This window comes from Micropterus dolomieu, linkage group LG12 (assembly GCF_021292245.1).
Source record: "Micropterus dolomieu isolate WLL.071019.BEF.003 ecotype Adirondacks linkage group LG12, ASM2129224v1, whole genome shotgun sequence".
NCBI classification, from domain to species: domain Eukaryota; kingdom Metazoa; phylum Chordata; class Actinopteri; order Centrarchiformes; family Centrarchidae; genus Micropterus; species Micropterus dolomieu.
The window spans coordinates 12,973,297-13,000,426 of NC_060161.1; the positions used below are offsets into that span (position 1 = coordinate 12,973,297).

At 40.3% G+C, this 27,130-nt stretch overlaps 4 protein-coding genes across 8 annotated transcripts; 1 reads left to right on the top strand and 3 right to left on the bottom strand.

Annotated features, from left to right (window-relative positions):
• Positions 1–573: 573 nt before the first annotated feature.
• Positions 574–8,701, bottom strand: epoa (erythropoietin a). The gene is made up of 5 exons (XM_046065716.1): positions 8,623–8,701; positions 3,227–3,357; positions 2,993–3,079; positions 2,565–2,729; positions 574–1,299 (listed from the first exon to the last, which is right to left on the bottom strand). Exons 1-5 carry the CDS (start codon positions 8,699–8,701, stop codon positions 1,147–1,149), a joined length of 615 nt encoding a protein of 204 aa, XP_045921672.1. The 3' UTR covers positions 574–1,146.
• Positions 8,702–17,281: 8,580 nt separating this feature from the next.
• LOC123981180 (zona pellucida sperm-binding protein 3-like) lies at positions 17,282–20,782 on the bottom strand. 4 transcript variants are annotated; one of them, XM_046065878.1, is made up of 8 exons: positions 20,253–20,782; positions 19,481–19,608; positions 19,209–19,312; positions 18,909–19,086; positions 18,493–18,559; positions 18,138–18,229; positions 17,848–17,963; positions 17,282–17,724 (listed from the first exon to the last, which is right to left on the bottom strand). In XM_046065878.1, exons 1-8 carry the CDS (start codon positions 20,559–20,561, stop codon positions 17,636–17,638), a joined length of 1,083 nt encoding a protein of 360 aa, XP_045921834.1. In that variant the 5' UTR covers positions 20,562–20,782; the 3' UTR covers positions 17,282–17,635. The 4 variants fall into 4 exon arrangements, with proteins under 4 accessions (XP_045921834.1, XP_045921835.1, XP_045921833.1 ...); XM_046065879.1 differs by having other exon boundaries at positions 18,493–18,610; positions 20,421–20,779; XM_046065877.1 differs by having other exon boundaries at positions 18,493–18,610; positions 20,253–20,779.
• Positions 20,783–22,215, top strand: ufsp1 (UFM1-specific peptidase 1 (non-functional)). Its single transcript, XM_046065881.1, has one exon. The coding sequence runs from the start codon at positions 21,187–21,189 to the stop codon at positions 21,937–21,939; it is 753 nt and encodes a 250-aa protein (XP_045921837.1). The 5' UTR covers positions 20,783–21,186; the 3' UTR covers positions 21,940–22,215.
• A 616-nt stretch (positions 22,216–22,831) lies between these two features.
• Positions 22,832–25,532, bottom strand: si:dkey-85k7.10 (endonuclease domain-containing 1 protein). Of its 2 annotated transcripts, XM_046065365.1 has the most exons (3): positions 24,860–25,532; positions 24,519–24,767; positions 22,832–23,571 (listed from the first exon to the last, which is right to left on the bottom strand). In XM_046065365.1, exons 2-3 carry the CDS (start codon positions 24,702–24,704, stop codon positions 22,990–22,992), a joined length of 768 nt encoding a protein of 255 aa, XP_045921321.1. In that variant the 5' UTR covers positions 24,705–24,767; positions 24,860–25,532; the 3' UTR covers positions 22,832–22,989. The 2 variants fall into 2 exon arrangements, with proteins under 2 accessions (XP_045921321.1, XP_045921320.1); XM_046065364.1 differs by having other exon boundaries at positions 24,519–25,532.
• Between the last annotated feature and the right edge of the window lie 1,598 nt (positions 25,533–27,130).

Consider the following 27,130-nt stretch of genomic DNA (forward strand, 5'->3'; position numbering starts at 1 on the left):
TCCCAGGACTAACTGATTGCCTGTCTACTGCTGATGACGAACAATAGTGAGGGGAAGAGACAGTGTTAGCGTCAGACTCTGGAAAAGCTTTTGCAATTAAAGCCTCAAAGGATGTTAATTGTAAAAGCCAAACAGCATTTTCCCAGACAGTCTGGCTATCAGCGTGTGAAGACTGAGTGAGTGTTAGGCAGCAACAAAAATACAGACGGTATCAAAACAGCTTCACGTGTGACCCTCTGCCCTCCTCACCAAACTCTTGTTCACTGTAACTAAACCTCTGGATCAACTTTGTAGTCCTTAATTCTGTCATTTGAAAGGAACATGCGATGTGAAACTAACCCCTAGTCGGGTACATAAAGTCTTTATAAAAAAGGCAGACAGCAGCGTGCCATTGCAAATTTCTTCAGTGTTACATGAGAGCATGGCAAAGAGAGCCCAACCAAAATCTTAAAGTTCAACACTACAAAATACAAAGAGTGGAGCTTAAAAGTAGAAAATCTCATCTGTATAAATAGTAATCACACAACTTTTAAAAATATATTAAAATATTAATTTGAAAAAATCCTAGAGAAGAGACTAATGTTTCAGTGAGGCACAGCTGAAATATGTTAAAGGCTTGTGGGGTGAGGCCTCATTCATTTCTGCCTTTTTGCAGTGGTATTGGAACTGGATGCTCTGTCCTCCAATTTCCAGGTGCAGTCATTATTTTCTGGGTGTTTTACTCCACAGTTCATTCTAAAGAGATGAGTGTCAGGGTCAAACTCACTGGAAACAGCAAACAACACATACACACTACGTACAGATTTAAACTTGCAGTCTTAACTCACACACGCAAAAGTACATCCACACACAAAGTGCAAGAGAGTGCCAGTAGAACAGCTATTGGAGCAGAGCTTCCCAAAGATCTCATTTTGGTCAGTTGTGTGCTTCACTATGTTTCACATCTACATTCCAAGGTGCAATCATCTCCTGTCCATCCAAAGCCTCGCTGGGACTGTCCTTTCCTTTCAGCTTCCTCCCCTTATGTGAGGACGGCTGTATCTTTCTCTCTCTCCACACCGCTTCCAGCAGCCAGCGTGCAGGTCAGCAGTGTCAAGTCCCTCCTCTTGCCTTCGGAAACACAAGCTTCGCCCTGGAGTCGGGAGATCAGCTGACATCTTGCTGACAAGCCTGTGCATCCAAAAGAAGGAGGCGCACTTTGCCTCGCAGGAAGTTGACATGGACTTGAAGCAAATCTGTTGCCGAGGACACCCTCCATGTTCCCTCAAGCCCCGCTGCGTTTGCCGGTGGGGTATATTCCTATAATAGAATAAGAAGAAGCATGTGGCCCTTGTCTTAATGTGGACAATTTCCCTTTTTATTTCCTCAAGAGTGCCCTCTAGAGCCTTTCATACAACATGCTACATTTTCCATTGTAGGAGTAGGAAAGGCCACAGAAATTTGCATGTAATTGACAAGTTTCATGTCATTTCCTTTGGCCTGAAAAGTTAAAATAGAAATCCACACAACCCCACTATAGCAATCTTATCTTGGTAAGTAAAAAAGTACTCTTATATTGATCATATCTTGTATTGACAAGTTAAATATATAATCTTTTTAGGCTCAGTAAATCTTTTCTTTCAGATTATTCAAAATGTGTCTTGGTTTTTGTGTAAGAACCCTTAAATTGATGAAACTTTTATTTCAGTAACCCTTGAGCCTGGACAAAGGTTGCTCCTTCAGCTCTAGTTTGTCTATCCACAAGGCCTCAGCTTGGACCCGAATGATTTTAAAGCTTGTGACAGCCTTGTCATGAGAAGCTTAAGGTTACATGTCTAGAGAATGTCCCATGACATCCCCATTACAAGAGAAAATACCATCATTTTGTTACAAGAAACCCAACCTGAGCTCAAGTATGACCACTATATCTCAAAAAGAAGGCAACAAACACATAGGTTGTAATTAAATTGGTCTTTTACCTCCCAAATATAATACATTTAGACTGTGTTTACTAAATTCACTTAATGAAGTAAACACGTGTTTGTCATTTTCAAGTGTTTACGTCATGACTACATAAAATTGTAGGATAAGATCCACAGTCGGTGATCAGAACCCTGCACAAAATATGGACCTGTGTTGGGTAATTAGAGGTATTAGTTAATTTTACTGCTTTTATTCTAAATAATTCTGAGTTCATCAAAATATCTTTCTGCTGCACCTCTTGAACAACAATCCAATCTGATAATTCACTGAAAAGCTAGTAAGAGCCACCTGATTTAAGCTGAGAGAGCTAAACCACTTGGAGAGGTGGTTGACAGCACTTGCAAAAAACAAGCAATGGGAAAGACACATCCTGGTGTTCCTCAAGTGGGCTAGCCTGACTGGGAAGAGGATCGATATTTATACTAGGTAATAATCAGAAAAGGCATGTAAATGACAAACTTGTCTTTCAAACTAATTTAAAAAGGTTTAAACTATCCCCTCAAAATACATTACATAGGCTGTTTTCATACTATAAAGGTGACAAAAGGCTCCTGGTGAACACAGCTGCTTGGATTTGTACCTCTGAGCCTGCTGTAACTCACCTGGATGTTGAGGCTACGCAGCACAGCATTGATGCTGAGCAGGTTTCTGATGGAGTTATCTATGTGGCTGTGCAGTGCTGTGTTGGTGACTGAGGTCTGTAGGACGCCGAGGGCCTGCTGTAAGAGCCATAAGCCAGACTGCACCTCCTGGGCTTGCTCCAACGCCTTGCCACAAAAACAAAAAAAAGAAGGCAACAGTTTCATTATGGAAGCGATAAGGAAGCAGGTAATCAGCTCTCCCATTAGAAATGAACTAGAGTTACAGCTCCCCCAAAAAGCACACAAATGTCTAGGAATATCAAAAAAGTATGATTCTAAAAGGATGTCTGTGGTTAAAAGGCAGCAAATTTGTTACTTGAATTACTCATTATAGCTAATGTAAATCTGTAGTCAGCTGTGTCAACCTTCAACTTTCAGTGGTTACTTACGTTTTTCTTCTCCCAGACATCAAATTCGACTCTGGTTTGGGGAACAGTGACAGACTCTGACAGGCTACATCCTTCTCTACATGATTTCTAAAAAAACAAAAAAGTAAAAATGTTAGTGTTTGCCGTACTTTTCTCTAATGATACATAAACGTGAGTGATTCCAGGGCCACGGTATCTCTGCAGCAAGCTTCTCCTGCTCTTAGGTCTGAGCGCATGCATACATTTTCCTCTTACCATAGCGACTTCGGCGTCTCGTGCTTCCTTAATGAAATGGTTCAGGACTCTCAGGTCACAGATCGGCCTCAGCGGGGACGGTAGGCCTGGCCGGGTCCACTCCAACACTAGCAACAGCAAGGCAAGCAGTCCTGCCATCACACATACACAAATAAAGTCACTCAAAGGCTTCTCAACATCAAAACTGAATCAAAACAAGCTGATTTGCGCTGCCAAGGAGCAAGTAACCCATTTTAACTGTGTGTACTTATATGGACTAACTTTTTTCTGAGTCATGACAATAGAATGACGCAATCTGACCTGCAGAGGGAAGGCAGTTCTTGTACTTTCTGCACCATGATGCAAGGTTCTGGTGTCATAATTTAAACTTTTTTCTCTTCTGTGCATAGAACCCTAGTAACACTATTTAGCACCTGGGAGGATTTTTTTTACTTCCACACAAACATGAACTCTTGTTAAATGACATAATCATTATGACGATTATTAAGTGCAAGTGTTAATTGCTTCACTGACACTGAAATTACCCTCTCAAACTGAACTTTGCAGAACAACCACTCCTATGGAAAGCAGCAGTGAAACTGGTTGTCTTCCATTTGTTTCACTTATCTGCATGACTCTCGGTGGAGCTCTAACCCTTCTTCAGAGATCCTCTGCCATGTATCCCCTCATCAAACTATTTCCAAGAGTATAGTATCAATAAAGTAGTGACATTCCTAATTGGTAGATTTTATTGGCTGATATCATAGAGGTTCATTTACATTTTCAAGCCAGGCTAAATGCAGAAATTCAAGTATTTTCAAACATGATGCACGTTCTAACACAACTGCGGTTTCTAAAGTTCTGGGACACAAGGACACAAAGTTTGAGGTTCACACAGTAAAGCCGATAGGACATTAACCAAGAAGCAGAACAGAGGCAAGTCTTTCTAAGGAAAGGTTTCACTGTGCATGCATTTTCACTTTCATCAATACAACCCATTCATACTCTTTTAAAAAGATCAGAAACTGAACATCTGAACCATGTGAGATTGGTAGAGACTGGTAAAGGCCATCTCAGTTACAGCTAATGGGAAAAACATCTTTCCGATTTGGTCGGTTTCACAAAAATAGACTATGGCTTAAACCAAACTGATAGTCAGGCTTCAGATAGACGCCTAAATGTATGTATTGCATAAAGCTCTCTTATTGTGGACTGCTTCAAACTAAGAAAACATGACTGACTGAGCAACAGCGTCAAACCGCACAGCTCCGTTCACTCCAGCAGAAAATGTTTGACTTCTGGAAAAACTCATCAATTAGGGTTAGTATTGACTGTAACAATAAAAAAACACTTCTGGTAGCATGAATCTCATTGCAGTTCAGTCCTTTAGCAGAGCTCAGATGCTGTGGCTAATGGGACAGGGCTCAATCAGTACTTCTGCTGAGTCATAAGTGTCAGGACAGTTTCCTTGGACCAATGAAAATGACTGACGACGTCCTCCCTGCATTATGTTTCCAAAGGGTTACTGAGGTCTGTAAAAACTCTTTCCTTCCTCATTGCTTGCCCCATAGCGTTGTTAACAAACCACATTTTCCTCTTTTTTTGTCATTTGGTGCCACTAAACAGCAGCTGTCTGTTCTGAGATAGCCTGGAGTGAGGGTGGCTAACTTTCTAGGCTTACAGAAAGGCAGCCTTTCTTTTTGTGAAACTCTCTAACTTGTATTAGACTTATCTAAAAGAATATCTTGGTGAATCTAGCCCCGGGGGATTAAACCAGTTACCCCTGTGACAGCCATGATTAAAGAACACATTCCTGCAGGGCAAAATACCACCAACTTATGAAGACGCTGGCTGTCTTTCATTACAGTTTAAAGAAAAGAGCAACAACAGCAATAATCCAACAAAAACTACCACGCATTTATTTTCACACAATAAATATTATTTATATATATATAATTGACTGGGAACGAAACAAAGCAATCCACCTTGTTTTGTGCATTTGTTATCTCTATTCACATTTTAAATGTATGAAAACCTCAAGACCTTTAAAACAACTGTCTTTTGTAATACAACTACTCACCACCCTCATCTGGTGATGTCAGTAGAGGTCTTTCAACAATATATATATCTATATATCTATATGAAAAAACATTTGGTGACTCTAACACCTCTTCTGTCTTACTTAAGTCCCACCATTGTTGTCTTATAACCTCTTCAGATCCTATCAGACAGCAAAGTATGTATGAGAACAAACTTTGCTGCAGATTATTGATCAATTTTCTGTTCACCCACTGTGAGGTCAGAGGTCTGTGTCAATTATAAAACAATACCTCTAAAAGTGCAAGGGATACAGTCCTTCCGACACATTACAGTAGATATGATGATCACGTAAAGTCAGCGTGATTCAGCATGATAAAGCGGTATCTCTTTCATTTTGTTTCATTCTTGAAGAAACCATGTGACATCCTTCATCGTGAACAGAAAGCTGCAAGTATCATGACAATGCAGAAACAATACAACAGAACAGGGTGGTGCTATATATGGGCCATTAGTCAGCACTTTTCAGAAACGTGGATGTTAGATTTTCTCAATGATCGTTCATGGAAAGCGCAGCAGAATCTGAACTCATTGAGAGTGGCTCTACTGTTGTGGGTCATGTGGGCATCCGGCCTCGTTCCTCTGTGCCACATGCTGAATGCTCTCTTTCAGAGCAGCCTGGATGTGTGACGCAGAAGGATGACAGAAAACACAGAAGATCTTCAAAAGCAGACAGGTCAGATAAAGTCCCCAGACACAAATTGAGCTGAACTGCAAACAAGGTTACACTAATATTACTTCTGTACCACTGAGGGATTACGGGTAGAACATTAGAAGTGGTCCTTTAAGAGGTCAACAGTATAATCAGCTAAACCTCAATGCCCCCTTTTCTGCAATGCCAACATCATGGAGGAGACTGTCAATAACAAATAGGTTCAGTCTGTGTCTATGAAACGGAACATCTGACTCATGCCACCCCCATGTTTCACAGAAACCCTCTGTAAACTCTGTCCTCTATGTACATAGTAGTAGTGGTGCAGCGTCCCGCAGTTTCACAAGCTCCCAATTGCTCCATGCACTTTAGTGACAGTATTGCAGACTCCTTGTTTCCCTGAGCAACCACTTACAATCAGACGCGCGATCCAGTTAATATAAACACATAAACCAAGATGATGGTGGCGCCAGGTGTGTAACATTCACTAGGACTGGCATTTTCTAAGAGTCATCTATAGGTTCATTGAAAATGAATGATTACTCCTAAGATGTAAGAATGTTTTACACAGAGAATACATCCTACTACTCTAGGCCTGTACTTCTTGTAGTAAATCACAAACTTTAAATCTTTGTGCTTTTTCAGACCTTCTCTGATCCTTTAAGATCATCCAAGCCCTGCAGGTCTTTCTACACCATCGTTCAACAATGTGGTCCCTAATGAATTGTACACACTTAATTATAGTCTTTAACATATACCAATTCATATAGCTGTCTCCGGGGCAAAGTAATGTCTGGACAGACATTTCCATGCACTCTTTTCAAGACGCGGTCCTGTTGTGTGTGACTCAGCTTGAGGATTACCACTGACCCTTTCACCTCTGCCACTGCCTACGTGAGAATGCCTCAATCTAAAGTGTATACACACTCACACACTCTCTCTACATTCACACCGCGGTGGTGGAATTTGCAGTCCAGGACTGTGGCCAAACTAAAAGTTAACAGCTTTGTCTGTCAACATCTGCTGCCAAAACCATGTTGCTATTTTAAATTTGAAGTAGTAGTTCACGAGTGGCAGTGCTTTGGATAATGCCGAGCTTCCCTCCAGGTATGTGACAGATGATTGGGAAAGGTGGCCAGATGCTCGCATGAGATGTTGCCTTTGACATGTGCTATTTTAACTTACCATGTCAAACAGGTGAACAGAGGGCTGATAAGGAGATGATATTTAAAGCAACATCACTTGATGGGACTGTTGCTTTTGAATGTTTTGCTATCTCCTGTCTATTTTTGGGTCTTCCCCATGACAACGTGCAGAGTTGTAAATAAATGGCTATCAGATGACACAGGTGTGACATAATTTCCTGTTTGGCTTTTCCTGGAATCCTGCATAACTGTCAGCCTTTGAGAACCGCTCTTTTCTGCTGACATAAGGATGTTTGACAACTTTGACAAAAAAAAAAAAAACGCAGATTCAGCTTTCACATTCAGTACCCTTAATTTTCTGCTGTATCATGCCAGAGAAGAAATGACTGAAGGTGTAATTTCCCAGTGGACAAGACAAGACCAAACTGGTCATCAATATTCAGCAACCGTTTTATCTGCAGTGGCCGACAGTAACAGGAAATAGAAACTAAATTTCTAGCATGAGCGTAAAACTCCAACAGATTTCGTGCCTTGCTGGACTCAACGTGATGCCTTATATCAACTTCATCAGCACCTTTAAAACGATTGTTCTTTTGACACTGAAAGGTCTGCAGACTCCCCATTTTTAGGTTTGTCCATCCATCACCTGAGAGTAATTTGGTTTCACTTAGATGTGAACTATTTTATTTCTTAAAGGACTGATTAATTATAGAGGACTATAGTTTTGCAGCACAGCTTAATATACAACAGCCTTCTAGGAAGTGGCTATGTCCATGAACTGTGGTGAATAGATACAATTCTGAAGTTCGTCCAAATAATTCTTAGAGGATGAGAAGAATCAGAGGACAACTTATAGAAAAACAGGCATAACCCACACCTCCAGACACATCTTAAATAATCCAATGAATTAGAATTCACCCATAAACATATAGCCTAAGTATGTCAATACTCAATAGCTGCAAGATACATCCATACATCATCAAAGTGATACACGTGTTCTGAAATACTGAGCATGTAGCCTGGTGCAGCACACATAGGGACGCACGAGACTGCATAATATTAGAAGACTCTTACCTCTACCCGTTTTCTGCAACATTCGCAAACAGGTGCCGCATGTTTTAAAAACATTGTGAAATAATTAAATATATGCACAAGCTTAACGGCTCAAGTCAAAGGCACCAGCCAAATCCAATAAGCCCAACACACAGCCAAGTGCGCTGGTCCCAGCGCTGGTCCAACCGGCATGCAGGTCCGTGTTAAAAAGATCTGTGCTGCTGTCGAGAGCAGTCACCTACCAGACTTCGCATCACCGATGTGCTTTGGCAAAACCTTTTATTTACCTCCCTAAGGATATAGCGATAACGTGATGGCCCGCACGTACGAGGACGCGCCTTTTTACGCACCAGAGTGAGCGATTAAACATCAACCCAAGCATGCCCTGCGAAGCCCCCCTTTGCGTAAAGCGTGAAAATACACTAACTACTAAAGCCAGAAAAAATCATGAAGGCATGTCCATAACTCACTGGGAAACTCCATAGCGGTATCCGCATAGCCCCTCACAGGGTCCTCGCGGTTTGGCCCATAGGTCCGTCTATTGCACATTAATTGGAAACGAAGCTCTTTTGTGGATCTCCTGCACTTATCCGGTAGGTGTTTCTAAAAACTGATCCTGTTTGATTTTTTATTGATGACTTTGAAAATAAAGTTGCATTGTTTCTATGATGACAATCTAAACTATCTCCTCCCTTAAGGCAACCCTGTTTTCTTTCATTGTTACCCAAAATAATAGGCTATCCCTGTTTATAAAACATTTGGCCTAAAAAGTAAATAATGTCCCAAAAAAAAAAAAAAAGCCGTGCGGAGACTTCCCATCCATTGTTCCGATGATTTCCAAAAACGGTCATTACAGTAGTATTTTTTTTAAAAAAACGATTGGCCGTATAAATATTGATAGTAAATATCTAATGAGTAATTTTATCCTGATTGTCAAAATCATAAAATTTTTAATATATGACAGGCATCTGTCACGTGCCAGGTCGCATTCAGTGACCACTGTGGCCAAATGAAGCCAATTTCAAAGTTTGACAGAAATCGACTTTATTTTCAACTATCAGAAATTTGACTGAGATTAAACATACAGCACAGTAAGCTGGTATATGCACTGTGCGCATCCTGCAACTTCACCTCACCAGTGCAGTCAGTATGACGTACAGGTATAACTTTAAACACCCTCCTTTCCCCAAATAACTCACATCCTCAAACGTATACAGCTTGTGATTACCCAAAACTTCCACCTGGATGTCTTTAGCCAGGCGTGCATGCGTTTCAAGGTCGTTTGAACATTTTTTTCCCCTTTCTGGTCTGGATAGATTAGTTATCAGCACGTGGTGTTATAAAGTAGATAGGACTGTGTTTTGTGATTAAAGGAAAAACATGTTAAACTACAGATATGTTGATAAGAATGATAAGGGAATGGGGATTCAGGGATTGTCAGAGGGAGACAGACAGGAGAGCACGGAGAAAGAGGAGATAACAGTCAGACAGAGAACAATGAGGAGGGATTCTTCAGACCAAATAATCCCTTCAAGCATCATCCCACCACATCGGACTAAGTTGTTAGCAGTGTCGAATTCTGATAGCTGATGCATAGATAAGACAATGTAAATCACAGAGAATGGCAAAAAGTAATCATGAGCATGAGAAAGTGGAGAGGGATGGTGGGAGAACCCTTTTATGTTGTGATTATTTTACTGGGGTTTCATTTCAATTTCAGTTATTCCCACATTTAGTCAGTATCAGTTAATGAGATTAGACTTCAATGTTCTGGTGCATTTTTAGAAAAGCGAGTCAAACTTGTTATAAACAAGCTATATATGGTCAGCTGTGTTGACTTTAACCACAGATAGGAGTTACATCAAAGGAAAAACCTTAAGGGATTGGAGAAAGAAAATAAATGCTGATGCTTTTATACAGACATGAGGGGCTCCCTGAACCTATAGAGCGACATGTTAGTGCTCTCCTCCACCATCATCAAAACCTCCAACGAGGAAATATCTTTTGAAGAATGGTGCTCGTCCCTCCAGTCAATTTAAGTGATGTGGACAATCTAAGACAAGGAGCCCTGAAACTGTTCTAGAGGCTTGTGGTGGCAACTTTGTTGGTTTTTACTTTTATTTGTCACCTGTTTCGCTGTGTTGAACACAAGCTGTGCAAATTTAAAATGTAAAAAGTTTAGATAAAGCTACTCTCATCAAATGTGTAAAGAGTCAACATTGTGTCTGAACAAATACTCCACTATATATATAACAGGTCACTTGAAACATTATTTCACACCAAAGCTCAACTGAGTACACTTTGACAATTGTTGAACGCCACAAGTACTGATTAAATATCCGTTTTGTGAGTTAAAGTTTTTTCAGAAGTTCTTTCCTTATTCAACTATTGGAAGTAAGTTTGGTACTTACAGTGTTACAGTGCCAGTTGTGCAACTAATGAAATTTACTTATAACACAACCTTTGTACGGTACAAAAGAAAGCAGACACAGAGCAAATGTGCTTGCTTTAAGTACTTAACAACAGAACCCAGCTCTGTGGACTGATGACTGATGATGATGCTGAATGCAGTGAAAGATCTCAGAATGGGCTGTTCATTGTGCAATTTGGAAATCAAAGGGATAACAAAAATATGGTTATGGTTACAGTTTTCACTGGAAAGAGTGTGTTTTCAGATTTTTATTCAGATTTTTGTATAATGGATTTAAAAAAAAAAATTTCCGCACATCAATTGGGTAAATATGGGGATGTTATTAGCACTTCCATCCCATGACCTCCTGTGGGATGTCCTGATCATTATCAGTCATGCTTGGTATACAATACATTGGCTGATGAGCTGAATTTTCCCTCTGACCAATGTTAATAAGGAAATTAACCCTGGATGACGTGAGATGTCCTCTCACAAAATCTAGTGGATGGCTGGCCTGATGGCCAGTAAACACCCGCTCAAAGAAAACCTCAACCGTATTGATGTGACTGGGAAATCACTAACTTCTCTCACAATAAAAAATCAATAACTGTACTGATTCTTGAACACATTCTACTGTTTTATCTAGAAGATATAATTGCCTTTTATAGAGAAATATGTCTAGGGGACAGCAGTGGAACTTGAAACTTTTAATTCTGACAATGCTGTTTCTGACGCTGTTTGCACAAATTTTTGTCAATAACAAGGTTATGTTGTAAGAAAACAATGCATTTTACAATTAACTACAATGCTCTCTACCCCCTCTTGTGAAATCCTACAAAAATAAATTTCAGTGAACTTGATATGATAAAATGACACTGACCCAGCCACGCGGAGTAGCAATGTCTTATCTGCGCCATCATCAAAACACAGTATCTGCTACAGGAAGATGTGGGCTATTTCAAGTAATCTGTCCATGCACAGTGTAAGCTTCGGGAGTTCATCCATGGTGCCATTCTTAGAATAGTTTTCTCTAAATATGTCTCCTTTGTAATACAATGACGCAAACAGGCCAAGATGGCATTACTGACTCATTGCACAATGTTGTATTTTATTACACTTATGGAGTTAAACATCATTCCATAAAAAGTTAACATTATGAACATATTGTAAATTCTTAATATCCAATTAGGACTGTGTTAAAATATGTCATACAGCCAGTCTATTCTCTGCACATGTTTATGTCCCTTGTCCTCACCCTGACCCATGACAGCCCCTTTGGAGCCAGAGTAAAGGAGACACCTTGAAATTTCCTGGAAGTCCTCTCTGTGGGTCAAAGAGGCGGGGGTGTCCTCCAGGGGCTACAGGAGGCTTTTCCATCAGACTGGACATAAAAGTATGTTTGCATACACATTATCAGGAGCCATCATGCAATGTCAAGTGACACACACAGCTTTACTCACACAAATACTCGGAAACTCAGATAAAAGTTACCAAACGTACACGTTTGCATGTTTACTATTTCATGAACCTATGTAACATGCATGCACGGCACACATGTCTACACACAAATAAAATTTTTAATTAACATATAAAATATTTTAATTGCAAAAACAAATTAACAAGATTAATTGATCCAATGCATTACCTTCTAACCAAGAGATTTTTAAAATCTCTAACAATATTTCTGGATTTTTACATTGTTCTAAAATTATGATGTCAAAATATGCAACAGAGGACTGATATGCATTTAATATGAAATTATTACACTGTTTTTCTGGTATTTAAACATTGTACCCATAAGTGAGGATCATTTTCCAGACATATATATTTATATTTATATCTATACTCCGTCTGTTATGAGTAAACTTTAATGCTACATGGTCGCCGCGGTGCTTAACTAAAGACAATGTTGACAGATTGTTGCACTGTTTGCTCAAAGGGCTGTTTGCTTATGTCTGAGCCAACATGAGAGAGAGAGAGGAGAGGGAGACAAGGTACGTGCTGCGAGCCATGCTTCGTGAGCAGGGCAGGGGATTGGGGTGGGAGGTGAGGGATGTGTGGGGGCAGGGGAGTGCAGTCACAGTGACTCCTTAGTTGGAATGGGACACAGTTATTGAATTTAGGATGATTTAAGAGGGGTTATGTGAAGTTGGGGATATACCCAAATGCACCTTGCCTGCGCCTCACCTACACTAGTTAATAAACAAAGATGGCCAGGGGTGATGCAAACAACCTAATGAGCTTTATTGTATTACATAGACAGCAGTGAAAGTGCACAGCGGTTACGTTGGAGTGTGTGTGTGTGTGTGTGTGTGTGTGTGTGTGTGTTTCGCTTTGTCATTCAGGTTTTTGGCTTGTAGCCAGCTAGGTCTACTCCACTGGCGCGACACAAGACAGGAAGCTGACATAAAAGAATGGGGGGACTGGCTGTGAGGGGCGCAGGAGACCAAGGCAGGAGCCAGGTCAGTAGACACTGACGAAGTCGGAAGTTATTGTCTCAGCTTACAGGCACCCACAGTGACAAGAATCTTATCACTCTTGAAATTATTGTGATCCCATAGTGATGAACACAAGTGTGGAGAGCATTCCTGCTGAGGAACCACATCACTTGAGTTTCTCCCTTGAGATGGCAATGTCATTCATTTTAAATAATAATAATTAAAACAAATAATTGGACAAATAAAATATTTGACCTGATGAAGGGATCAAAAGCAATCACTAACATCGGTGGGTTTCATCCTCACAGGACCATTAATGTCTTAACAAAATGTGATGGCAGTCCATTAAATAGTTGTGGCAATATTTCAGTCTGGACCAAACCAACAGGCATTATCAGCCATAGAGCCACAACATTAGCACAGCTATAAACTATTCAGCCAGTAGTCATTCGGTGTCCAGTGATTCCCAGTTCTGAACCAGTACTGTTTTCTGCTCAGCCAAATATTTCATTAATCGAGTAGCTTGTTTAAATTGCTACCTATAAGAATGGTAGAAACCAATCAACAGTACGCAACATTAAAAACTGCTGCTTGACAACTTCTCTCATCCCGTTGCTTAAACTCGACTTCCTATGCATTTCTAGTTACTTTACAAAGCATTGCTCTTGAAAAGGACTTAACCCTAATGGTCTTAAATACTGTAACATTTAACCCTCTAACACCAACATCTGATGATACAGCCAGAGAATTGCTCTGCTGGCAGCAGGAGAATAGGGAACGATGCCCTTTTCCCCTACTACCCTGTGAGCAATTCTCTGGCTGTATCAGCTGGAGTTTTTTCTTGTATCTAGTTGTCTCCCTGTTGCCAAGCTGCCCAGTGTGGTATTTTTTGTGGCCTAGCTGCCCCTTGCTCACAGCTGCTATCCAATGGGCCTCTCATCACTTGTCATTTTCACTTCACGCTCATCCCCCGTCTGTCAGACGACCGTGTTGCTATTTCCCTGACCTGCTAGCTCTGGCACTACTGCTCGAGACTGCAGGTTTAATGTTCCACCACCATTTGTATTCTGTACTATGTGGGTATAAATATATCTTATTAAGAATGTCTCCTTACATTTGCACATGCTAATTTTGACTCTCAGTTTGGCTGGTTGGGTAATTTACACATTCATGCTCAGCAGAAAAAAAAACAGACAGCATACTGGCAACATTAGCCTGACAGACAATGGGACTGTCTAACATTAAGTGATAATCTGATTGCTTTCAACATTTAAAGTAAAAACAGTAAAGGATTATTCTAGGATCAACATCTCCCTTGTGCCTTGCTCACCTATCTCCATTTGCAACAAAAGAAAACGATACACAGTGTATATTCCAAAGCAACCCAACTATTTGGACTCAACACAGGTCTTGTTTTGCATTCAAATAAAATGGCATGTGCCATCTTATCCAACCCACCAAGTTTTTTTTTTTTTACCGCATTGCTCCACACAACTTCCCTACCCTAAGTCAGAGTGTACTTTGGCGGCACAATTCATTCTAATAAAACTGGCAGTCCTGGTTTCATTTTGTGGGCATGTTGTCAAATTCAGTGGGGTTTTAAAATAAAGACCACACACTAATAAAAACCTTGATGCTTCCTGTTACAACAATGATGTAGCTACATGACTCACCTCCCTTTGAGTATTTAGAGTTCTTGTGTTCCTTGTAGGAATGTGCATTGTAACCTGAAACATTCATTAATAAAAAATTTTAAAAAGTCAGGACTTAGGGACACTGTGGACCGTGGGCTGGTGCAGCCAATCATATGCCTCTGAGGTTAGTAAAAACAAACATAAACATTATCGGCTTGGCTATGCCAAGACCAACACTTGCATCACACACTACAGTGCAACACATTAGTCAGAAAACTTGATATAACAATGCAGAAAAGCACTAACCACATTACTAATACAACTGATACAAGAGCTGAAGGAGGACATAAACTTGCCCAATGCCTTAAATATGATTAAGAAACTATTGATAAATAACAAGCTTTAATCTTGAGAAGCTGCAGTCTCTTCAGCAAGTGTTCCTCTTCTTTCACTACGCACGCGCACTGACAATCCAGGGTTAAGGTTACAATTTTGGATTTATTTACACGCTTTAAAAACATTTATTGAAAGATTTATTCTTTTTACATGTTTATTTACATGGCAATCATATGGCAACAATTCAATGCATTTAGGGGTGTAGACATGGTCAAGACAACTTGCTGAAGTCCAAACCGAGCATCAGAGTGGGGAAGAAAAGGGATTTAAGTGACTTTGAACATGGCATAGTTGTTGGTGCCAGATAGGCTGGTCTGAGTATTTCAGAAACTGCTGATCTAGAGAAAATATCCAGTGAGCGGCAGTTGTGTGGACCAAAATGCCTTGTTGATGTCAGAGGAGAATGGGTAGACTGGTTGGAGATGACAGAAAGACAACATTAACTCAAATAACCACTCGTTTTAACCTAGGTATGCAGAATACCATCTCTGAACGCACAACACATCGAACCTTGAAGCAAATGGGCTACAGCAGCAGAAGACCACACCGGGTGCCACGCCTGTCAGCTAAGAACAGGAAACTGAGGCTACAATTCCCACAGGCTCACCAAAGCCAGACAATAGAAGATTGGAAAGACGTTGCCTGGTCTGAGGAGTCTCGATTTCAGCTGGGACATTCAGATGGTAGGGTCAGAATTTGGAGTAAACAACATGAAAGCATGGATCCATCCTGCCTTGTATCAACAGTTCAGGCTGCTGCTGATGTAATGGTGTGGGGGAGATTTTCTTGGCACACTTTGGGCCCCTTAGTACCAACTGAGCATGGTTTAACGCAACAGCCTGCCTGAGTATTATTGCTGACCATGTCCATCCCTTTATGACCACAGTGTAGCCATCAGAAGATGGGTACTAATGCACCATGTCACAAAGCTGAAATCATCTCAAACTGGTTTCTCGAACATGACAATTTTCAAAGTACTGTACAAAGTTCACTGTACTCCAGTGGCCTCTACAGTCCCCAGAATTCAGTCCAATAGAGCACCTTTAGGTTGTGGTGGAACAGGAGATTCGCATCATGGATGTACATCCGACAAATCTGCAGCAAATACGTGATGCTATCATGTCGATATGAACCATAGCCTCTGACGAATGTTTCCAACACTTTGTTGAAAGTATGCCATGAAGAATTAAGGCAGTCCTGACAGCAAGTCCAACCTGACGCCATCCCAGTACTAGCAAGGTGTACCTAATGAAGTCCTCACAGATTATAGAGATGTATATTATTTGATACATACATTGGTAGCTCTAGATCTACATATATATAGATTCACAAAATTGCTTTACATAAGAATAACATACAAAACTTAGCTGATCTTAGGAGCATTTTTATGATCTTTTTTTAGGATGAGAGTTCTAGAAAATATCCTCTTTGAATTGTTTATTAATACAATGGCTTATATTCAGGGAGATCCAGATCAAGTAGTATTGTAGTCCTGAAATCTACCAGGTTTTCCATTTGGTCAGTCCCATTTCCTCTCACGGGACTGGACAAGTATTTCTACTGCAGACAGGGGATGTAAAGCACATACAGAACATGGCTGCATAACTGTCCCATTCTTACTCTGTTTATTCCACTGTGCTTATTGCCTCAGAGATATTTTAGGTTCCATTGTAGTTCTTTGACCTCTTTGTGGAAATTCCTGATGGGTTTGTTTTCATGGTAAATCAATTTCCATGGCTGAATGAAAAAACTACCCATTCTTCAGTCATGATGAAACTACCTGGTCTGTCTCAGACGAGACACACATTTATAAACAGGATTTCTGTCCTCATTTCCAAGAACTTTAAAAGTGTTGAGATTGCTAAAGACAAATAGGTTAAAGCTCCTTAAGTACATGTATAATAGTAACTTTAACATATCATTCACAAACGAATGTTTATAGTATAACAAATAAAAAAAACAACTGAAAACTGGGCTGTGTTATGTTTGTTTCTCCTGGGGTTAGGTACAACTTCCTCAAAGTATACGACTGACTAACCTGTTTTGGTTTAGGAGCATTGTCAGTCAAAACAGGAACAGCACTGGCTCAATGTGCTAGCATACAGCAGGGAAGTGTTAAACTACATACAGAAACAGAATTCAGACAGTTTGCTGTATGATCCTGTAGTTTACAAAAACTAAATTATTATAGCGTCACTTAATTGGCATGGTCTGAGATGATGAACACATCTTTTGCCCGAGAGAAAAACTCTTGACGTTACATACGTTTATTCAATCATACTGCTTTGTACACATTATGGCAGTTTTATCTCTTCTGCCAACATTTTCTGTCTGCAGTGGTGTATGGGGGAGCTTTTGTGATGGCTATAGTAAAATACTGCTGCAAAAGGCCTCTGGGGTACAGAGTAATCAAGTGGTAAACCACACATGTCGGGGCTTTAAATGCTATAGCTTGCTATCCATGGCCTCCAACTATACGTTTTTAGAAAACACATTTCTTTACTTTTATGAGTCATGAGAAAAATAATGTCATAGATGCTTTAATGTCAAACATTGGTTTTGGTCTTGACAATCCCTATACCCACCTAAGTTAGAAAAAGGCTCTTTAGTGACTGACTGATAGACGGCCTGTCCAATAGGAGCGTGGAAGCGTGTGAATTGGCCCAACTGTTGTGTCCATCTCGTATTTCTTTTCTGTCAAAACAAACACATAAAACTGGCTTAGCAAGCTTGTATACATCAAATACACAAGTTGTTAGGTCAGGCTATTATATGCATTTGTGTAGGTTGCATTTTTTTTTGGAAAGGGCTAGCAACCTGTATCTGGTTGGGTTGTGTGACCAGTGTGGCCACTTTTCTCCTCTTCAGCCTGTCTAAAGCAGCCAAAGTCACAGCATTCACACACAGCACTGTCTCCCTCTGTGGCACGCCAGCTGAATGACAGAGAAACATCCTGATAATACACCTCAGTTGTGATGACCCAGCTAATAAAATACACTTACACATAAAATACACAAAATGAAAATTATATATACACACGCACACAAGAACAAATCATGATGAACTGATTTAACAACTGAAGATCACTAACACTTTGGCGGCCTAACCTGAATGTGGGGGGATGGAAATAGCAGGCTTTATCAAGGTGGCGATGTGAGTTTTGTTTCACAGTGGCCCTGAGGTGGCAGCTGATGAACATCTAGAAGAAAAGAAGCCTAATCAATAAAGTACATTTGATCCAGGATTCAATGCAACAATATCATAAATATCTTTAGGCCTTGATCAATTAAAAACGCACACATTGAATGTTTGACAAAAACACATTGCAGATGCAATAGGAAGAGTGATAAAATGAGCACAACTACACAAATAACACCCTTTGTACTAAAATGATAACTCCAATTACAATAATTATCATTTAGAAAGGAACGAACTGGCTACAGTCCAGTGAGGTTTTGTTACCTGTCCCAAAGACTCCGAGTTGAAGTGGAAAGCTCGGACACTGAAGCACTGTCTGTTATCTTGCTCCCTAGGGAGGAATTTAGATAGAGACCCCGGCAATACACTGTCCATTAGACACCTGTAATGGAGGAGCAACACATGCTGAAATGATTCCATGAATGGCATTAGATTTAGACATGCTGCGCTCATCCTAGCTTCTTTTCCAACCTAGCTAAACGCATTAAGACAGATGATCAAACTCAGTTATGAGGATCCACTAACTAGATTTAATCTTACCTTTGAGTTCTTGGGTTTAGCAGTGTGCCATATAGTAGCCTTTTGATGTGATGTGAGTTTTATGTATGGAACTATCCATAAATGAGTATTATATAATTGAGTTCTTTTGTCATTTATTTTAGTCAGAGGGAAAGATTCACCCATGCTTAGTGATAAACTTGTAGCTTGGCAAGGAGAGCGGGTCAGGCGTCAACGTAGCCACACAGGAGTCGACATATAGAGTAAGAGGAGGGTGCAGAGGGGCTTCCACACTGGCCTCTAAAAACACTGCTTCCCCCTGCTGATACACTGAGGAACTACGTAGAGAGGTACAGTCACCTGCAGAAGAACAAACAAAAATTATTTTCAGTCCCACTTCCACATGGAATCCAGATAGAAGCAATATGTCCACATATTACTGTCGTCAGAGAAATCTAGAGTCAATGAGATAATGGTTTCACCTGCCATGGTACGAAGGGAAAAGTGCAGAAGGCCAAAGACACTGATTGTAGATGTCATTGGTTGCCAGGTTGGGGTTAATGGTTCTCCACTCACTGTCTGCTTTCTGTGCTCGCACATAGATAAGGTGCATGTTATACAAAGTGTTGATGACAGCTAACGGCAAAGCATGACTTGACTGCTCCTATAATGTGCTGCATAAGAAACTTGAACCAAGGAAAATGTGTACTCTGTAGGTGTGAGGTTTTATTTAATAATATGGCATCTGTCTTACCTCTTATAACGGCACTCAACAGGTATTTCAATAGTTGCCCCCCTAACTATCACACTGCCTGTGGAGGTGAGAACCACAGCAGGAAATAGTACCAGCTGGTTGGCGTACACAAGCCACTCACCATGAACCTGGATAAGAGCAAGTATAAAAGAACAAAGGAAACCATAATAGAAAAAAATACCACCACCTGCTTAGATTCACTGCAACCATATTATGTGTTTGTTGTTATGATTGCAAAAGAAAGTAATGCATGTCTTATTTGACAATGATTTAAGACCAAATCAATGCATTTTGTAAAATATACCCGCTTCCTTTTGCAGGATTTCAGTTTTCTACACACCTGATTAACGTGTGAATTACACTGCACCCAATTAGATGGTTAAAAAACTAAACTTCTTAGTCCAAAGACATGAGGAGTTGATGTTGTCAAACACAAACTATGAATAATAAGTAATAATATTGGACAGCTAAAAGGTAGTTCAAGAGGTAGCTACTGGCGCTCAAATACAATTACAGTGAAGTCAAGCAGCTCCAGTAATTTTACCTGTAGGAAAAACACATGATTGCATATTATCAGAACGCATTGAACAAGACTACAATAATGATAATCTGATAAGTTTCCCTCTACTCATTTGTATCTTTTAGCCCAATTTGTGCTTAAATATGAACCTTTTCAGGTGTTTGTGTTGCTCTTTATACATAAAAGAAACGTTATTATCTGAATTGTCCAACTCGTCCTCGCTCCCCTCTAGTGTTACCCCTCTTCTCTTACACTGGACTCAGTCCCACATTCTTGCAGCCCTGCAGAGATGACCATTTCAGAATCAGACATTGGTCCCTTTGGTCCGCAGGGCCGCTGCTGTGTTCCAAGTCTAAGATACTCAGGTCTGAACGGGATACGTCTCTCCTCGAAAAACTGTCGCTTCACGGTTATTCTCACTTCGACTTCTCTGCAGTCTATTTCTAGTCCGACGCTTTCCCGAGTCCCTACACGCACCGTTTCAGCCGAGAGAAGATCGCACACAGATAGCAAAACCACGAATAAAGAGGCGAATTTTGTATGTTTTATAAGGGTCGCCATTTTGTGGGAGAAGAAAAATAACAAGCGAGCGAATTATTTATTAGCCTAAAATCAATTAAAGCCAGGTGTGTTGAGATGTGTTGTGGTCGCGTGCTCTAAAGCCTGCTCAAACATCTGTAACACCCAGAAATATAAACTAGGCTACCTCTAGAAACAAATGAGGTTTCACGATATCATGAAAATTATAAGTTAGGCTACTACAAAATCGACAACTGTCAATCAACCGGCATCTACCGGGGCGCATTTTCTGCTCCTTATTACTGCAGCTTTATTCAGCTTTTTTATTTGTTTCTACAATTAAACAGCTAACACTAATTCACACCTTTTACCAAGATAGAAGAAATTCCACTGATAAAAGGCTAAAACCGACGATGTTAGGCTATATTGTCATGCAAAGACCTGGCAGAAATGATCCTGACTGCATCATCGTTGGTGGGAACAATGCTAAGGCGGAACTCAAGTGTTGCAAGTGCACCGAAGGGACAGTTATTGCAGTTACAACAGACGACTGTATGAAGCCATGTAGACGAACCGGGTGAATAAACCATTTTATGAACAGCTGGGAACATTTTGAATGCATTAGATTAAATGTGAAGTGTGTGCTCGACAGAGACGAACTGGAAACATGGATAAAAAGGTTTTAGCAGCGGAGTCTGAGCAGATTGACTGGGGAGGAAGTGGAGCTGAAGAGGGGGACAATATGAAGAAGACCACAACCTTACCTAAGAATGTCCACACTGGTCTTGCTCATCCATTTACACATCCTGAGAAATGTTCTCTGATAAAAGGAGACTACCTCTACTTCCATTATGGCTGTGATGGACAAGATGACAGAGGCTGGGGATGTGGTTACCGCACCATTCAGACAATGGCTTCCTGGCTTTGCCATAGCTGTTTTCCACTTAACGACAAGCACAGCCCTCCCCCAAGCCTCCCAGAAATCCAGCAAGCCTTGGTCACCATGGGGGACAAACCAGGCTCGTTCTCATGCTCCAGGGAGTGGATAGGGACATTTGAAGCCTCCCTGGTCCTTGACTATTTCTATGATGTCCCCTGTAAATTGGTACATGTTAGAGGTGGAGGGGCAGAGCTGGAGCGTGTTGCAGTGGAAGAGCTCCATCGGCACTTTGAGACGCATGGATCTCCAGTCATGATGGGAGGGGATAGGGACAACTCCTCTAAGGGGATAGTAGGGGTGTGCACTGGGGACAGGGGGAGCTACTTGTTAGTCCTTGACCCTCACTACTATGGATGTCAGCTGGAGAAGATGGAGCTGCAGAGGAGAGGGTGGGTGGCATGGAAAAGAGTATCATCATTGGATCAGTCTTCATTTTATAATCTGTGTATGCCTCAGACTGCCAAAAAAGGAACAAACTAAGTGACAGCCGCTCAGTTTCAAACTTTTAAATTAATTATTATTTGTGGGGATGAACTAACTAAATAAAATGTGGGATTTCCTCATCTAGATGCAATGCAAAGTGTTTACTGAGATGGACTTTGTTCTGTACTGTGAGTATTGAAATTTTAAAAGCAGCTGTAGTGCCATCCTTTGGATGGAATCAAAATTACAACGTATTTTAGGAACAAACTACTAAAACAACTTGATGATCAATTTCTTCATTATTGCTACATTAAAATCCTGTTGAAGCTCAAATCTGCGTGGACATACATTAAGTGATTCCCTCAATGATTTCTTTCCTTGCTTCAAAAGTAAATGCTTGAGTTTGTCATCTTTTTTTATATCATCAAATTATTTCCATTGTGTGAAAATGCACATTAAGCTCAGTAATCAAACATTATGGATACGGATATAAATAGCATAGAATTGTTTTGGTTGTAGCACTATACACTACCAATATTGTGAATATTATATATGTTTAATAATTGAACACTCAATTTTATTATTATTATTATTATTAAGAAAGATTGAGAGAACATTAGTTATTTTATTTAGGCTATTATTGGTCTTTGGTCGAAACAAAGACATGTTTCAACCCAAAATGCTAAAGATTCTGTGGTTCCAGCTTCTCAAACATGAAGATCATTCAGAAAATAATTAATGTTCATTACTTGTTGTTTCCATTGGTTAGGGTTAGCCAATCAGAGGCAGAGTAGGGGGCAGGAGTTGACGCAAAGAGGGTGTCCTTCGAATGACAGTTGTCTTTGTAGACTTCACATTTGGTTTCCAGGATATTTCTTGACACTTTACAGACCAAACGATTCATACAGAAAATAATCTGCAGTGTCATTGATAATGAAAAGAGACAGACTTCAATTAATTCCCATTTTATTGTTTGCTAATTTTGAATATAATTTGACAACACATTTTTGTTTAATGTAAAGTTTGAGCTGCAAGAGCCTTTGTCTCAAGTAGATTTTCCAACAAACTTGAAACTTGACTTATAACAGAGATCCCCTTCAATTTATCTCAGTTATCTGGCACACAGTCATTATAGAAAATCTGAAAGTTTTTGTCCACATCCATCCTCCCCTTGAGAAATTTCTCCAGGTTCTTCAGAGGAACTTCCACCATGTGGTTGTTAACACGATCGTTCAGCCCATAAGATCCAAACACAGGGAACTTGTAGCGCACAAAGTATGGTGCGTTTTGGTCGAACTCGGTGCAGCAGTAGGCCGACCACATGTACTCCGGTACAGCCACCCGGTCTAGGTTGTTGCGACGGATCGTGTGACCTGATGTGGTGACCCCGGTTACCACAAAGGCTTTGCCACGACAGTAGTTGTTGAGACGTTTGCGGAGGAGATCCTGGTGTTCCGACCAGGGGCCAAGGTTGAACTCCCTGATCTGGGGTACCACATTTGTCAAGCTGTAGGTGGAGGCTTTGTCCAGAGGGTCAGCCTGATGCTCGTCAGGATTTAGCTGGCCACGTTCATACTGAACCACATCAGCGTAGTCCTCCAGGACTGCCTGGGTGTCCTCAAAGTTCATATGCATACTTGAAGATTGGGGAAAGGGCTCCATGTTACTGCTGCTCTTTTCTGAGGCCAGCTGTAGAGGGAGAGAGAGAGAAGAAGACAATCTAGTTGACAGTTTGATTGCTTTTGAAATGTTTAAGCAGAAAATCATTGATTAAGCAAGAGCGCACCCGATACAACAGATCAACTGTGTGAAGCCATTCAGTTGATTGAATGAGTCAGGTGTGCTCCTGCTTGGTTTGAACGCAAACCTGCAGCCATGTCGGCCCTTTGAAGATCAGTATGACCACTCTGCACTAGAGACTAAATGGTCATGGCAACAGTATCTCCTTGAAATACCATTCATGGCCAATAAAGTAGCTTATCTCAAGCTTACTTTGTTGTCTGTAGCAACAGTAATACACTTGTCCCAGATCGTAAGGTGTGGATTTCTGAAATACTGTATTTGTGAGCATTTGTTTTCTGAGCCTAAAAACATAATGCAAGTCTTCATAAATGGAAGGGTTAAGGCGAGTACTTGTGTGAGTATCTAGTACAGATAATGAACTTTTTATGTGTATGGGTGTCAAGGTTAATTGTGTCAATATCCGTTTTCTAATAAACAATAAATACAGGAATGTTCTGTAAACAGTTCTCCTACTATTGTGATCAAAACATTGCTCTGAAGCTCAATTCTGAGCCTGTTCTGCAAATAGTTTTCTAGCAGATTCTGATCCACCCCTATCAATTTTAGGCTTAAATTAACTTCTGGTTAGTCCCGCCCACATCCAATGTAAGCCCTGTCAATGCCGAGTACAGATACAGATCATTTAGTTTGTTGAACAGATACAGGTAATGGTGTAATTGCTCATGCCTAATAAATGTTTAAAAATAGATGTACATGTGGTATGTGAGACATGTGTTTCCACACACACAGAAAAAGCACACCTACCTATAATGGATTTGAATTGAAATTCAGCTGAAACAAGACTTGTATTACATTAAAATTAACGTTAAAATTAAGTTTGAAACAACACTCACCTGGGGCTCAAACATCCAAGGGAAGTCCACCTTCTTCTCCCCATCCGACTTCTTGAACGTATAGGCAGAATAGATGGGGATGTGTTTGTGGGGGTCGTACAGGGTGACATAGCGGGGTTTGTCCTCATACCTCTGGCAGATCTTCTTAAAGGAGTTGCTCAGGTAGCCTCGGGGTGGAGTGCCCATGTACAGAGAGTCCTTACAGCGCTCGGCATGGTTGAAGTCCCCGACCACTCCTGCCTGGGCCCCCTGTAGCAACACACATGTCAGCATGGACATGACAGCTGCCAGGGTTACAGCACAGTTTTCTGATGTAGGTATCATCTTTCCTTCAATCTTACAATTTCTATGTCCTTTCAGACCTCTCTGCGTCTGCTCGTGTGTCTCCCTATAACCTGAAACACACCACGGCAAATCCACAATTGTCTAACAAGTACAGCCTCTGTCCCGGCTCTATCACACTCAGCATTTACCTTATTGCCTCATCTACACTTCAAGCAAACTAGTCTCCCATTGTAAAGCCTTTTACATATATTCAAAGTGCCACAAAATTCGTAGCAGTAATTCAAAAACCATGAATGTTATCAAACATCCAGAGCATTTTATCACTGTGAACTGCAGAGCAAAAAATTATGCTGACTTGATACTCTATTATGAAACGTGATGGATCAAGATGTGCACAAATAGCTTTAGTAATGATGTTTTGCGTTCAGTTTTCTTTTTCTTTTTTGTGTTGAGACAGAGGGTTACAAAGTAAGGGTGAGAATGAAAGACAAAAAAAACAAACAATGTACGTCAGGAAGAAACTGATTGTTTTGTCATGGGCAGCCTGTTCACCCTGCTGCCATGTGGCAAGAGATACAGAAGTATTTGTTGTCTCACCACGAGACTACGTAGCTGCTTTTCCCCCCAGGCTGTGAGAATCCTAAATTCATCCTCAGTACTGCTTCAAACAAAATAGATTATTTCTCTATATAAATGTATAATTTTGATATACAGTGGGTACAGAAAGTATTCAGACCCCTTTAAATTTTTCACTCTTTGTTTCATTGCAGCCATTTTCCAAAAATCAAAAAAGTTCATTTTATTTCTCAGTAATGTACACTCAGCACCCCATCTTGACAGTAAAAAACAGAAATGTAGAAATTTTTGCAAATTTATTAAAAAAGAAAAACTGAAATATCACATGGTCATAAGTATTCAGACCCTTTGCTCAGTATTTAGTAGAAGCACCCTTTTGATCTAATACAGACATGAGTCGTTTTGGGAAAGATGCAACAAGTTTTTCACATCTGGATTTGGGTATCCTCTGCCATTCCTCCTTGCAGATCCTCTCACCAAGGCTCTTCTCCCTCGATGGCTCAGTTTGGCCGGACGGCCAGCTCTAGGAAGGGTTCTGGTCGTCCCAAACGTCTTCCATTTGAGGATTATGGAGGCCACTGTGCTCTTAGGAACCTTAAATGCAGCAGAAATTTTTTTTGTAACCTTGGCCAAATCTGTGCCTTGCCACAATTCTGTCTCTGCGCTCTTCAGGCAGTTCCTTTGACCTCATGATTCTCATTTGCTCTGACATGCACTGTGAGCTCTAAGGTCTTATATAGACAGGTGTGTGGCTTTCCTAATCAAGTCCAATCAGTATAATCAAACACAGCTGGACTCAAATGAAGGCGTAGAACCATCTCAAGGATGATCAGAAGAAATAGACAGCACATGAGTTAAATTTGAGTGTCACGGCAAAGGGTCTGAATACTTATGACCATGTGATATTTCAGTTTTTCTTTTTTAAGAAATTTGCAAAAATCTCTACATTTCTGTTTTTTTCTGTCAAGATGGGGTGCTGAGTGTACATTACTGAGAAATAAAAAGAACTTTTTTGATTTTTGGAAAATGGCTGCAATGAAACAAAGAGTGAAAAATTTAAAGGGGTCTGAATACTTTCCGTACCCACTGTATATCGGGAGCAAGGGAGCAAGAAACTGCATCTCATTTTACAACCCGATTGTAATATGACAAATAAATTTACCTTGTACATCAGAGTCAGAGAAGAAGATCGGATCTCTTATTTACACTACAGTTCTTTTTAACCAATTGCAAAGCAGACAGCTGTTTCAGCTATGGCTTTGAAGGAGGAAAAACAAAAGTCTACAATCTCTGCAGACCATCCTCAACGCTCTTAAGTCTACTCTCTTAACTCAGTATGAATACAAATAATCTAGAGCCTGTAGTCGTGACCCCATGAAAAGCTTTGTGAATTTTTGTAACATTAATTATTATACTGACGCTGCAATATGGTATGTGATTGTTTTATATAAGCCAGTATTAAAAAGCATAAAAAATATATGGTGTTAATTATGAAATCAATACCAAAAGAGACCTTAAAGTATATAAGTTTGAGATTAGGAACAGTTTTCATGTAAATGTGTTACTTTTGATAATGATAATAAGTAATCTGTATAATATCACATAAATGTGTCAAAAAAAGCTTCAAAGACAGTTTAATTACGGTTTGCAAAGGTTTATTACTGCAAATATGACAAAGCAGTGTATATTCTTTTTACTGATACAAATTACATGTTAGCTACTCCAATAGGCTATAGACCTCTGTCACAGAA

Coding starts and splice junctions, on each gene's coding strand:
- ufsp1 (XM_046065881.1), top strand. CDS start 21,187: ATGGATAAAAAGGTTTTAGCAGCGGAGTCTGAGCAGATTGACTGGGGA.
- epoa (XM_046065716.1), bottom strand. CDS start 8,701: ATGTGCAATAGACGGACCTATGGGCCAAACCGCGAGGACCCTGTGAGG. Junction 3,358..8,622: donor TACCGCTATGGAGTTTCCCA/GTGAGTTATGGA, acceptor GTGTGATGGCAG/GACTGCTTGCCTTGCTGTTG. Junction 3,080..3,226: donor GAGACGCCGAAGTCGCTATG/GTAAGAGGAAAA, acceptor TTGTTTTTTTAG/AAATCATGTAGAGAAGGATG.
- si:dkey-85k7.10 (XM_046065364.1), bottom strand. CDS start 24,842: ATGATACCTACATCAGAAAACTGTGCTGTAACCCTGGCAGCTGTCATG. Junction 23,572..24,518: donor CTTGGATGTTTGAGCCCCAG/GTGAGTGTTGTT, acceptor CTCCCTCTACAG/CTGGCCTCAGAAAAGAGCAG.
- LOC123981180 (XM_046065877.1), bottom strand. CDS start 20,561: ATGGCGACCCTTATAAAACATACAAAATTCGCCTCTTTATTCGTGGTT. Junction 19,313..19,480: donor GTTGAGTGCCGTTATAAGAG/GTAAGACAGATG, acceptor GTGCGAGCACAG/AAAGCAGACAGTGAGTGGAG. Junction 17,725..17,847: donor CACAACCCAACCAGATACAG/GTTGCTAGCCCT, acceptor TTGTTTTGACAG/AAAAGAAATACGAGATGGAC.